General features: G+C 43.9%; 1 protein-coding gene across 2 annotated transcripts in view; it reads left to right on the top strand.

The window, feature by feature from the left end:
* Positions 1-4284, top strand: part of CDADC1 (cytidine and dCMP deaminase domain containing 1) — a 97388-nt gene extending 93104 nt beyond the window's left edge. The window contains exon 10 of one of the 2 annotated variants that reach the window (XM_036250058.1): positions 3626-4284. In XM_036250058.1, coding sequence (XP_036105951.1) covers positions 3626-3723 — 98 coding nt within the window. In that variant the 3' untranslated portion in view covers positions 3724-4284. The remainder of the gene's footprint in view (positions 1-3625) is intronic. The other variant, XM_036250057.1, reaches the window with a different exon arrangement.
* Positions 4285-13935: the final 9651 nt, after the last annotated feature.

Below are 13935 nucleotides of genomic sequence, written 5' to 3' on the forward strand. Positions count from 1 at the left end.
CATTTACAAGGAACTGAAACATGTCTGCATGCTACTCCCTGGCGGGGATGCTCAGGGAAATGTGGGGTTCGGGCTGCAGGGCCGGCTCGGCACCATCGCCCCCCAGCGGGAAGGCCCTCCCACTGGGGCAGTAGCTGAAGGGCCCATCAAGCATGACCATGGCCAGGAAGAGAGGAGGTTGTGCCCACGGCCACCCATGTCCCTCAGCCCAACAGCTAGAAATTTTTATACATTGCTGGTTGTTTTTGTTTTGTTTTTCAGGGAGAGAGAGAGAGAAACATCTATCAGCCGCCTCCTGCATGTCCCCTACTGGGGATCAACTGGAAACCCAGGCATGTGTCTTGACTGGAAATCAAACCGGGACCTCCCAGTCCTTGGGACTGACACTCAGTCCACTGAGCCACACCGGCTGGGTATATTGCTGGCTGGACTGAAAATGTGTACAACTACCTTGGAAGACAATTTAACATTGTCTTTGTAAAGCTGAACATGCATATATTCCATGACTCAGCAATTTTATTACCACAGAATCAGATTCCTCCCTTGTTAGTGGGAGTGTGTTCTTGAGGCACAGTCAGAATAAGCATATGCAGAGGCCCCCAACAGGAGGAGAAGATGTGGTAGAAGACTTCATTTGCATAAAATTACATTCCTCGGTTTCCAACGTCCCATTTCCCTGCAGCCAGTCCTGAAAGAGGGGTAGCTGGGGCTTTAGCAAAGCTAAAAGCAAAGCCAGAGTCCAGGGCTTTCTCTCCCTGAGGTAGCCAGGTCCAGATTAGGATGAGTCTAGATTCAGCCCATCGGTCGGTTGCATGGAGTCCCCATGGCCGTGGGCCGCATGGCGAACGCAGGGCATGGGAGCCCCGAAAGCAGTCCAGAGGTAGCAAAAGAGAGCTTTCTTTGTCTAGAAGATTAAATATTCAGGTTTCATGGCCACACAAGTTCTGGCCACTGAATTGCTCCCAGGTGTGATGGACAGGTAGGCACCTCCCACATCACTCAGACTTCACTGGGCATGTGTCTAAACTGGCTTTGTTCAGTCTCTTCCCCCCACTGGTCAGCAGGGCACAGACCTGGAGTATTAAAGTAGCTAATCTTCCCTTTACTCCTTTCCTGTTAAACAATAACCAGGTTATTGCAAATGTTTCATTTTGAATTATATGTATGTGCCCTACAAAAACTCTTGCATAGTGTATAAAAGACAGAGAGATAAGTAATTTATTGCAACTTTGCTCTTAAAAGCAAAAACTGGACTTATCAGAAATGTTTATTTTAGAGATTAGATAAATATATTATGGTACTTTCCCGCAGTGAGTATATAGCTGTGAAAATCAATGAACTGCATGTATATTCTTACTTTGGCGGTGGCGAGAATGGCACCAGGTGTTATACTGGTGTACTTGCGTTCCAGCTAGGAAAAATTTCAGAGCCAAGACACAAACTATAAGAGCACATATATTTAGAAGATCACAGAGGTAGAAGAAACGAACCGTAAAAGAAATGGGGTCAGGAAACAAATTATAGAGGCAAAAGAAGGGCCCTTGGAGATTAGGAGAAAGAGTGGGTGAGGAAAACTAGCCTGGCGGGATGGAGGGGGCGGGGAAAGGCTCCAGTGTGCTCCTCGGAGGGAGAGCGCGCTGTGTCCTCCATCCTAAAGGCCTTCAAGGGCAGGGATTTTAGGAGAGGTCCCAGGGGGAGGATCTTAATAGAATAGTCATCAGCTTTCCAGGTGTGTCTTTGTCATGGTCTCCAATGATGGTCAACACCAGGGCAGGGTCATTAGCCAATGCAGCTGGTCCTGGGGTCAGCTGTGGGTCGCTTGTCTGATTTCGTTGCTTTTCTGGGCCTGGTACTAAAACACAACTAAGGCCTAGATGTTATCTTTAAGGAAGAAAAGTCCTGGGGGGGGTGGGGGTGTCTAAACCACATGACCACCCTGGCTGGTTTGGCTCAGCAGTTACAGTGGAGAGTCCCAGGTTCGGTTCTTGTCCCCAGCCTCATTGGGGTTGTGCGGGTGGCAGCCAGTCAATGTGTCTCTCACATCGATGTTTCTTTCTCTTTCTTCCTCCCTTTCTCCCTCCCGCTCTATCTGAAGGCAAATGTAAAAGTGTCCTCGGGTGAGGATAAAATAAATAAACCATATGACCAGCAATAGGCTAGGGAAGAAAAGGTTACCCTGGAGACGAGGTCACACCCTACAACTGTCCTTTGTTAGACACCTCAGACTTTTCCACCCTGGCGACCTTCTACACCTGGCCACCGTCCTTGCTCTGCTCATGTTTAACTACCTACCACACTTAAACATGGATAGATCTTAGAAATACAATGTGGAATGAAAAAATCAAGTTGCAGCAGACTAGGTACATTATGATACAATTTCTACATACAGTTTAAAAGGAAGCCAAATAATGTATTGTTAAGTAGTGTATGTGGTAAAATTATTTTTAAGAAGCATTGGGATTTGGGATAACAAACACAGGATTTAGAATAGCAGTTACTTCTGAAGGGGGTGAACGAGGGATGGGATTAGACTGGCGAGCACACAGGGAGTAATCTTATTCTAGTTTTTGGGTTGGGTAATAGGCTTTAAAACTCCCATCTGTATTACATATATTCCTCTGTTTGTTCAGAGAAGGAGTAGGCTTCCAGATCAGCCTGCAGAAGGCAGGGCTGCACCGCCTGCACAGTGTCCTTGTGACGAGGAGGACAGAGCAGAGCAGGGAGCAGGCTGGGAGGGGAGCAGATCCCTGAAAAGCTGAGACGCAGAGGGGCAGGAGGAAGTTTTGGAGGTGATATGTTCATCATCTTGACTTTGGTGATGGTTCCTCAGATGTATACTAATGTCAAAACTCATCAAATTGTACACTTTAAACACGATTTATTGTACCAATAAAGCTATTAAAATCAAAAGTCGGGGAGAGGTTGAAGCCAAGCTCTTCTCCCATCTGAACAATGAACTAAGTCTGTCTGCCTTCCAGTGGAGGAGGGTGGGATGGTGGAGGTCCCCTCCGCCTCTCCACGCCCCCTGGGGCAGTCCCTCCTCTCCATAAAGGACAAGGAGGCGCATTTTGTTTCTTCCTGCCTAATAAAAATAACTTTTCCCAAAAAATGTTTAATGAATTGTTGACCTTAAACTGTTGAGTGAACCCAGTTTTGTTTTGTTTTGTTTTTATTCTCACCTGAGGACATTTTTTGGGAGGGCATTCATCTTCAGATAGAGCAGGAGGGAGAGAGGCAGGAAGAGAGAGAGAAACATCGATGTGAGAGGGATACATTGACTGGCTGCCACTCACACGACCCCAGCCGGGGCCGGGGACAAACTGCAACCCAGGTACATGCCTATAGCAGGAACCAAACCCAGGGCTCTCTGGACCACAGGCCGACACTCTAACCACTGAGTCAAACCAGCCAGGACTAAACTGGGTTTTTTAAAGGTCAGATACTGTATTAAGTGAGTGAGTTATCTGGAATCTGTTCTTCAATAGTTGAGACTTTTAAGATAAAATAAATGAATATTCCTTTTTAACTTAAGCATTATTTTGATTTTGCAACCGATACAACTTAAACAAATACAAACACATTTGAAATGAAATTTTCCTGATGTTAAGTTATCCTTGAACACTAGATGGTGTGGTGAGACCCATCCCTTCAAATGAAGAGCTGCCTTCAAACAAGAAGCTGTGTCTTGGAAACCACTTGGAAGTCCCGTCTAAACTGGAGTGAAGACTTCAAGAATTTTTATTGCACTTTAAAAAGTCAGCTTTGTTAACTGAGAAAATAAGGATGGATTTTGTAAACAGTTGAAAAAATTTTTGAGAAAGCTAATTTATTACTAGCATATGAATGATGTTACTGAGAATATTTTAACTTGAGATTTATTTGTTTGTTTCCAGAATATAGTACTATGCTCTTTTATTATACTGAGTGAGGTAGCAATAATATAAGGACACCAACTTAATTGCCCATAGGGATTGAGTTCTCCCTGTGTTTGCTTTATGTTAGCCAGTTTAAAGGGGTGTGGGTCACTGGGAGTTACATCTCAGCGGAGAAATGCACATCTTTTAAGAAATATTAATTCCTTTGGGTGATGGTGACAATTTAATAAACTTCTCCAGGGATATAAATGACAACCTGGCTATTTTGAAGAGTCAGTATATGGATCACCAAAAGTTCACATTTATACTCAAAGCTTTGTAATAACCAGAATTTATTTAAGATGGAATCATAAATATGAAGTTGGTGGGCCTGGTCTGCATTATTAAAAGTATATTTTTTAAAAGGTTATTAATTTTTTTAAGCCTTTTGATATGTAAAATCATAATGATGATTTGGACTGTGGTGTTATATCACTGATTTGGGATAGCAACGGGAAAATATTATTTTGAGACAGTATTACTACTGTTTGACAGCTCTGACTCCTGAATCACTAGCACTGGAACTTAAATTTGGTTATGATCTTAACGGAGAAGAAATAGTCTAGAATATTGAAACTAGCTGCTTAGCATTACTCATAATGCTGCCTATTTTTCCCTCCATAAAATTGACACAGAGTGTCTCATGGCTTTGAATACAAGGTCTTTTAAAAATATTGGCAAATCTTGCCCTGGCCGGTTTGGCTCAGCGGTTGGAGCATCGGCCTGCGGACCAAAGTCCTGGGTTCGGTTCCCACTAGGGGCATGTACCAAAAAACAAAAACATCTGTAAGTCTTAAGCACACTGAAAGTCCCGGAAGTAGACTTCGTGGTCAGTTCATTTACATTTCAAACTGCTCTGCGGGAGACCCCCTCCCCCTCCTCGTGCCAGTTTCTCAGAATTGCACAGGACAATCCAAATGTTGCCCAGATGGCCTTGCCGGTACAGCAGGCTGCCCCGGCCCACTGGGAGTTCAAAGTCACCATGGCAGGCAGTTGGGAACTGTCATAGACATTTTACACAAGGTGTAGGGCATGGAGCAGAGAAGGAGGGGAGGAGAGGTGCCCGCAGAGATAATCAGTGGTTAAGCTCTTCTTTAATATTTATCAATATGGACACACTGAGATTTGCTCACATCCCCCCAGGGGTCTTCATACACTAATTATACAAACTTAAATGTTTTCTTGCATTTGTTGTTTTTTATTAATATGTCAATTCCATCAAATGTTTTATAAATCACTCAGTAAATATTTTGTAAGACCCAAGAGCCTGGAACACTGCCAGGTGTATGGATTTATGTGTTGGATGTTGGAGATGTGGGATATCAGAAGGGAGAAACATACACATGGGAAAAACTATGGTTAGGAAGTGGAAAATTCATATTTCCATTGCACTATTAAAATGGTCATGATAATGCCATTTTTCTTCTGTACAAGGGATCAGATTTTAGGATATACTGAGAGTTTACTACGTAGTACCAGAAGGAAAGCTCTATGAAGGCAGGGACATACACACAGAGAGTTTTCTAACTGCTGAATCAGTGCCTACACCAGTACATAATAAGCATTCACTATGTGTTGACTAATCGAATGACTCCTGGACACTGGCCGGCCCCTGGAGATGAGATGTGTCAGAAATGCTCCCTGACCTCAAGAAGCTCACAGTCTAGTGAAAGATATAACTATGTAATCGAGCAATAGAGAACATTCTGAGAATGTGGTCCCCACCCTGACAGCTTTGCGTCACCTGGGGACTCGGTAGAAATGCAGCCCCCTCGGGCTCACCCAGGCCTTGAGTCAGACCTTGGGGGTGGAGCCCGGCAGGGGTTCTCTTCGCAGGCCCTCCAGGAGCGGAAGAGGACAAGCACAGTCAGGGGAGGCCTGGGGAGGGGCCTTGTGAAGGGAGGTGCTTATGGTGGGCCCTGAGGGGTCCGGGGCTGCGGACGAACAGAGGGCCTGAGAGGAACCTCTGGGAGGCAGAAAAGGGCAGCAGCTGGAGCCAGCCCATTGCTGAGTCCTTGGAACAGAACATGGAGAAGATCCAGTCATTCACAGGTAAGAAGCTTTGTGCCTTAGCCCGAGAAATCGGAATTTGCACTTAAACAATAAGTCTTCCTCACTTTCAAAAATTGGGAGGATAATAGTAAGTTCATAATTTGTAAAGAATAGGCCTGCATTTGTTTGTTACAAGTGAAACAGGGTGCCGATGAGCGGGATCCCAGCCAGGCCTGTCATGTAGAGGATGCTCGGTTTGGATGTGTGGTTTCCTTGTGACCACTGAAGCTTTTCTCTCACCAGGCTTGTCGGTGGCTTTTTCTTCCTCAGTTAGTTTGGAAATATGTACTTCTTTCATAAATCTTCCTCAATTTCTGCACGAATAGTTCTGCACTGGGGTCTGCCGCTACAAGTACTGTGGGCCCGCTTTGGTGTAAGTGACACTACCTACCAACCAATTTTGTGAAGTCCTGGTTTTGTCAATAGCAGCCACGTGGCACTTAGCTGAGGCTGCTACTACTGCTTCTTAGACTTAAGCATCAGTTTAGCGCTTTCGTTTCATGTGTAACATTCAGAAGTCCTTTTTTTTTGGCTATTATTTTAAATTATATCATATTTTAGACATAAAAAGTATATAGTTACTACAAATACTCATGTACCCACGATGAATAATTAACATACTGAAGTTGGAGTGTTAATCACAGGTGATTCAGTCCTCCTGAGATCTAGGTTAGAGCCTCATTTTGCATCTTTCCTACCTTTGCCTCCGAGGGCGCATCCTGGGTCCTGGAAGAAGGTCCCTGTCCTTCAGGGCCACAGTGTTTCGGAGGCGCTGGTGGGGCCCCGGACGAAAACGCTGATGGCGCCTCCTTCTAAGAGACTTTCTAGCCAGCCTGTTTCATTTACTTTATTACCTTTTGTCTGTCAAATTTCCTCTTTCTTCTTAGCCGGTGGTACTCTTCCTGGTAGGAAAAGATAACCAGCCGCTCTCGCCTGGGTGACCAGTCCTGGGTGTCGGGCCTGTTCTTGGGGGTTTTCTAACTTCCTTGCAGCCGAGCAGGCTGGGCCCCAGCAGTTGTCCTGTGGCCGTTGTATGACCTAGTGAGGACGCGTCCTGACGGGTAACGGGACGGCCTGCCCCGGCCCGAGAGGTGGGTCTGAGTTACCGCGGGCTGGCGTGCCGACTCCGGAGCGTAGGCCTCTGTTATTCCTGGCCAACATGTATGGCACCGTTCATTCAACTCCTGAGCACATAGGTGCCAAATTGGCTTTGAATATTTTCAAGTAGAGGAAATTAAAATTTCACTATCAAAATTCATACATTGAATTTTAAGAAGTTTAAAAAATTTGTTCAGTAACAGTGAAAAATGTTTTTTTACATTTCTAAAGTTGACAGTGTGCCTTTACCTCCTAGCACAAGTTTGAAGCTGTGAGTTATTCAAAATTCTGCCTGGGTGATGGACCAGGAAACCCTTTTCTGGCATCGAGAGCCGTCCCACGCCTTTGTTACCGGCAGGGCCCAGCCGGAGCGCGTCCGCTTGGAGGCAGCCTCGGGTGAGCCGGGGAGAGCTGCTGCCCTCTGCTGGTTGCAAGTCTCAGGGGGACCCTTAGAGTGTAGGAAGAAATAAAAAATTCAAGCCTGAGAAGGGGGGTGGGGTGTTCTAGAGAGAGCAGCACTGAGTCTTTGTCCTGAGGGCTTTTAGTCCTTTTTTTCCCTTCAGGCGGGGTTTTAGCAGAATATTCATCAGCTTTCCAGGTGCATTTCTAATATGCTGATGCGTCAAAATGCGCCTATTGACCTGGCTGGTGTGGCTCCCTGCTTAGTGTCTGCCCAAGCGCCAGAGATCAGGGCCGCGTGCCTGGGTTGCATGTCCGATCGCCACCCTCTCTCCTACTCCCTCCCTCCCACCCTTCCACTTTCTCTAAAAATCAATGGAAAAAATATCCTTGAGTGAGGATTAACAAAAATAATTAATTAATTATAAGAGCATAGAGGGAAGTTTTGGATTATTCTTTGGTCGGTTTTACTTTTATCTTGGGCCTGTCTGGATCTAATGGGGTTTTTGTTACTGTTCCCCTGACTTCATCTGTCCTTGAGTTTGACGGGCACAAATGGCGTTAATTGGGTCTCTGTTCTCTATTTTCCCAGACCAGGGAGATTTAAGCTATGTATTCTCTGGTTAGGGAGGGGAGGTATAAACCCTTTGCTTTCAGGTGTCTTTGGCTGGGGGAGATACAGTCTTGCAATTCACCAGCTGTTCAAATTGTTTGGCCTTTTTAAATTTTCTTGTCTTAGTTTCCTCATTCCATTTGCCCAGGAATTTTCCTAGCTTCTCACTGTCCTGCCACACCTTTGCTAGAATTTTGTCTTTCGTTTTTAAAATCCAAAAAATCAACGCAGGTGAGGGTTTCTCAAACCTTGGCACTACTGACACGGGGGGCCAGGTGATTCTTTGCTGTGGCGGGGTTTACAGTCCTGTGTATTGTCAGTCACCCAGCGGCATCCCTGGCCTCTGCCCACTAGGTGCCACTAGCAACTCCCACCCAGTATGAACCAAAAATGCTCCCTGGGGGCAAAGTCACCTCCAGCTGAAAGCCACTGATATAACCATCCATGTGAACTTAAGTGTGCATTTGACTACATGTGCCAATATTGTATCAAACCTAAGGGTCAGTTAATCTAGTATAACGGTGACATCTACAGCTTTTTAAAAAATAGTCAAGCACCAAAGTTTGAGGATGACAAATTCTACTGTATCATCATCATCTTCAAATGTCTTAAATAAATTAAGTTTAAAGTGGATGAGTGAAGAGCAGTTTGCAATCTCTCACTTCGATTTTATTTAGAGGGTTAAAGGAATAACCTATAGCTTTTGCTTGGATTTGTTTGTTTTTCAGGTTACTGATACATATGAATAAGTTAAATAATTTTGTAAACATCCTCAATAATGCAATAATGTTTCTTCCTGTTTCCAAAGTGTAATGGAAGATCTACAGAGTTGCTACACTTACCTGGGCTACACATTAATCAATCAAAAGTTACTTTGTGGGGTGGGATTTGGTCACAGCCGATGTCATACAGAACAAACCTGACTTGCTGCCATCTGGAGCAGAGAACTGAATCTGTGATATTTGCCTCCTGGTACAGAAACGGGAAATACCTGCCACATGACCTTAGTTGGCATATACCCTGTGATTCATTTTGCAAAGAGAGAACAAACTGTTCAGCATGATAAAATATTTATCATATTTTCATTTTACATGTTTCTTAAAGTGATTGATATTTTTAATGCAATTACCATTGACTATTAAAAATCCAGTGGCGCCCTGGCCTGTTTGGTTCAGTGATTAGAGCGTTGGTCTGTGGTCCAGAGAGACCCGGGTTCGGTTCCCGCTAAGGGCATGTACCTTGGTTGCAGTTTGTCCCCGCCCCTGGTTGGGTTGTGCGGGTGGCAGCCACTCGATGTGTCCCTTTTACATGGATGTTTCTCTCGCTCTCTCCCCCTCCCATTCTATCTGAACAAAATATGGAAAAATATCCTCAGGTGAGGATAAAAATAAAAAAAATCCAGTGGGTCTGTTTAATATTGTGCCAAACTTTCTTATCATTTAGGCCAATGTATTGAATATCATGCCTCTAAGTAAAACAAGCTTCATTTATACCAGTTGAAAATGAGGCCCCTTGAAAATGGAATACCCTGTGCATACTTTGATTTAGAAGCTGATTTATAAAGATGTATTTACTGTGTTCAGTAAACTGCATTTAAGTAGATTCAGATTTTAAGGGAAATTGGATCTCATCTGTTCAGCACACTCCTTTTATAAACCTGGAAGTGGGAGAGCCCAGAGGTGTAATGATTTCTTTTTTTTTTAAATCCTCAGAGTGGGGGAGAAAGAGAGAGAGAGAGAGAGAGAGAGAGAGAGAGAGAGAGAGAAACATCAATGTGAGAGAGACACATCGACTGGTTGCCTCCCCCACCACAGCCAGGGACAAACTGCAACCGAGGTATGTGCCCTTGGCCTGAATTGAACCCTCGACTCCTTGGTCCACAGGTCGATGCTCTAACTGCTGAGCAAAATTGACCAGGGCTGTAATGATTTCTTAATTACAGGTCAGAATGTGTCAAAAGCTTCGAACATTATTGGCATAATTTTTTTGATTTTCAGTTTTGTTTTTAATGTAAGTGCACATTTCTCCTATACATGTTGACAGATAGGCTAATGTTAATGTGTGTGTTGTAGTAATAAATACAAGGTCTTCCATTATTGTGAATTTAGTTATTTTAGTAAAATTATACCTACACATTTTAAAGGGTCAAATAGTTTTATAAACCTTACTTTGAAACTATTCTATATATCATCCCTCCCCAGAAGCAACCAGGTTCAGCAATTATAGCTGATTGTTTTGTATTTATCTCCAAACCTCCAAATAACATGCCGGTATTTTCCCTTAGCAGTTTCTCAATTTTAGGCATTGTCTTTGAATTTCCATGATGGGAGGGGTCCTTCACCTGATCTTCTCTCCACACACTTCCATCTCACCGTCTAGTTACACTTGTTTCTGGTTGCATCACGATTCAGTGTCTGTTATTATGACAATGTAAATGCTGTTCCAGCTTTGTGATGTTGTGTGCTAAGATTACTTTTCCTTTCCTTATTGAACCTATTTTCCTGAATGTAAAAATTGTATTGGGGGGGGGCGGTTGCAGGAGGGTTTTCTAAACTTTTATGACTAATCTATAGCAAAATTCTTCTCCCAATTTTGTAACCTTTGCTCAGTGCATTGAAGCACATCAGGTATCTGAAAACATCCTTCTTCCACCTTCTTCTATCTAAAGAAAGCCTCTGACTGCCTTCAGTCTGGACCGATTAATCACTACACCTGCTGCACAGGTGTCTCCAGGGCGCTCCCTCCATATATATCCTGGGAATCCCTTGTTTCCTGGGGACCATTTTTTTCTTTCTCAGTTTGGTGGGGCATATCTTTCAGAAGATTCCTGAGAAAGGGTACATAGTGGTAGGTACCCTTTCAGGTGACTGTCAGGCAAGATTATCATTGGGGAACAGTTATGAGACTCCAAGCATCTGTAGTTTCTAATTTATTCTCTCATTTAATTGACAGTTTGGGTATAGAATTGTAGATTGAGAATCATTTTCCTCAGAATTTTTAATGCTTTGTTTTATGACCATTGTTACACTACTAGAATGAGTTTCGAGGTTTGGGTTGAAATCCTAAGTAAACTAGAGTTACTCGGCACCAGATAGTCTTGGACAATGTGGCATCATGCGCCGCAGAGCCTCCCGGGACCTCGCACACACAGACACAGCTTCCAGATGTTGCCACTGAGCCCCCTGTTCTCTTTGTCTGTAAGCTTCTGTTTAAAAAATAAAAAATCCTCTACTTTCATTGTAATGATCTTTTGTGGAGAAAACAGTAAATTGATATGTTCACTTCTCCATTTTTGTTTTTGCTGTAATGTTTGGCTGTAAGCATCCTTTCCCATGGTCATTTTAAACATTTTTCCCCGTATACTTAGTACAGACAGCCACCACACAAGCCCCAAAGATGCTGTGCAGAGGAGCATGTGTTCTCCTGCCAAGGGCGCTTTCTAAGATGTGATAGAGACAAGGAATACCTAAAAACTACAGACTTTCTATAAAACAACCTTTGGGGATGAAGAGTTAAATCTTGTTTGACATTACTATAGTATTAAGATGTTTTTCCATGTGTTATTTCTGATTGTGTATTTTATGTTATTTATTTTTTTATTAATCCTCACTTGAGAATATTGTTCTCCATTGATTTTTAGAGAAAGTAGAAGGGAGGGGAATGAGAGAGAGAGAGAGAAACATCAATGTGAGAGAGGCACATGGTTGCCTCCCACACACTCCGGCTGGAGCCAGGGATCAAACCTGAGACCCTTCAGTGGGAGAGCCAATGCTCTAACCACCCAGCAACACTGGCCAGGGCTGATTGTGTATTTTTTTATTTTTTTTATCCTCACCCGAGGACATTTTTCCATTTTTTGTTCAGGTAGAGTGGGAGGGAGAGAGAGGAACAGAGAGAGAGAGAGAAACATCGATGTGAAAGGGACACATCGAGTGGCTGCCACCCGCACGACCAACCAGGGCCAGGGACAAACTGCAACCGAGGTACATGCCCTTAGCGGGAACCGAACCCGGGTCTCTCAGGACCGCAGGCCGACGCTCTAACCGCTGAGCCAAACCGGCCAGGGCTGATTGTGTATTTAAAAAGACTTTATTTACCTGACTTACCATGTATTTTGGTTCTAGTGTTTAACTTTCAACTCCGTTTACCTGGTTCACTAGGTGACTTCAGGATCAAGTTTAATTTAGATCAGTTTATTAATCATGGGTGTGGATGGCTCATCCAGCACCTCCCAATTATTTATCTTGGGTATTGCCTACTGAACTCCCCATGAAGCTTACTCATTTATTTTATGAACCTCTTTGACAATAACTCAAAACATGAAAAGGAAAATATTGGTAATAGACTGCAACAGTATTTTTAAATCTTTTATTACACATTTGAGTATAGTTTCAGTATGCAACAATTGAATTCATAGAATTTTAGGGATCTGTAAAGATCGTGTACAATGGAAAAGTAATGAAGAACTAACTATTGTCTATCCGTTTTTACAAAGGTAAGACATTAAACCTGTTTCCTATGTGATGATAGAAAGAGCTCATTAGTAAACGACTAGTGAGTATACATATCTATCAATATGCAGCAGAGTTTTAATTTTAATTTACCACTTAATGTTACAACTTTTATTTATGTAAGGATGACTATAACCCAGCAAGTAACTAACTGTTCCTGCAGTCCTCTCCTGCGTGCCTCTGTCTGCCAAATCTTTTCCCTTGGTCAGCTTTATTTCCAGATCAATGAATGGTGCCAACACTCTTTATAAACATGAACTTGATCTTTAGTGACACTAAAATACATAAACATTGCCTCTAATTTTCCTGAATGTTTATTTCTAAACCCAGCTAACATTTAGGGGCAGAGAGAGAAAGAAGGGAGCCCATGTGGGTCATAAACTCCTTGGTGAGTGTAGCACAAAGTAATTTGTTAGGAAAACACATGTCTTTCCAGAAGGACATGAGCCAGGACTTTCCTGGAATATTTCTCCTCACACATACTCCCCCCGCCACTTTATTTATTTATTTTTATTTTTATTTTTATTTTTCTTTATTGATTTGAGAGAGAGAGAGAAGAGAGAAACATCGATGAGAGAGAACATCGATTGACCGCCTCCTGCCTGCCCCCAACTGGGGATCGCCCCACAACCCAGGCATGTGCCCTGACTGGGAGTCAAACTGGCGACCTCTTGCTGCATGGGTCAATGCTCAACCACTGAGCCACACCGGCCAGGCTCCCCCAGACACTTTAAATGTTAAGGCAGTCATGTTTCCACAAGTTGCTACCTTCAGAAATTAGGTCCAGGCCCAGGTGCACAGGGAAGAAGCCTTGGTTCATGTAAGTGCTGATGCCCACGCCTCGAGCTGAGGGCCTAGGGTGGACCCGAAGGGCACGAGGTGGAGCAAGGGGCCTGTCTGCTGTAGAACCTGGCCTGGCGCTTCCTGGTGAGCAGGGGTGGTGGGGTGGTTTGAACAGCTTAAAGTACCTTGTGCAGTCTGATGTGCACAGTCCCAGTTTTTTTAAAAAAGCAAGAGTTAAGCCAGAAAACTCAAAGATGACAGTGAGTACATGATGCCGTTTAATCTCCAGAAATTGAGGCCAGTGAGCGGAGTGCTGCTGTAACAACATACCAAGGCTTCTGACCAGCTGTTTATCCACGGTGACAACCGGGGGTTGTTCTCTGGGTTCTTTATCTGAACATCCCAGAGCTCACCAACAGCTGGATCAGGCTCACTGTGTGCCAGGCTCCCCGCAGAGCCAGCTGGTGGTTGCCGGAGGGAGAGGGGGCTGGGGGGCTGGGTGAAAAAGCGATTGAGAAGTACAAATTGGTAGTTACAAATAGTCATGGGGACGGAAGTACAGCAT

Source organism: Molossus molossus, unplaced genomic scaffold (assembly GCF_014108415.1).
Source record: "Molossus molossus isolate mMolMol1 unplaced genomic scaffold, mMolMol1.p scaffold_m16_p_9, whole genome shotgun sequence".
In the NCBI taxonomy this organism is placed as follows: domain Eukaryota; kingdom Metazoa; phylum Chordata; class Mammalia; order Chiroptera; family Molossidae; genus Molossus; species Molossus molossus.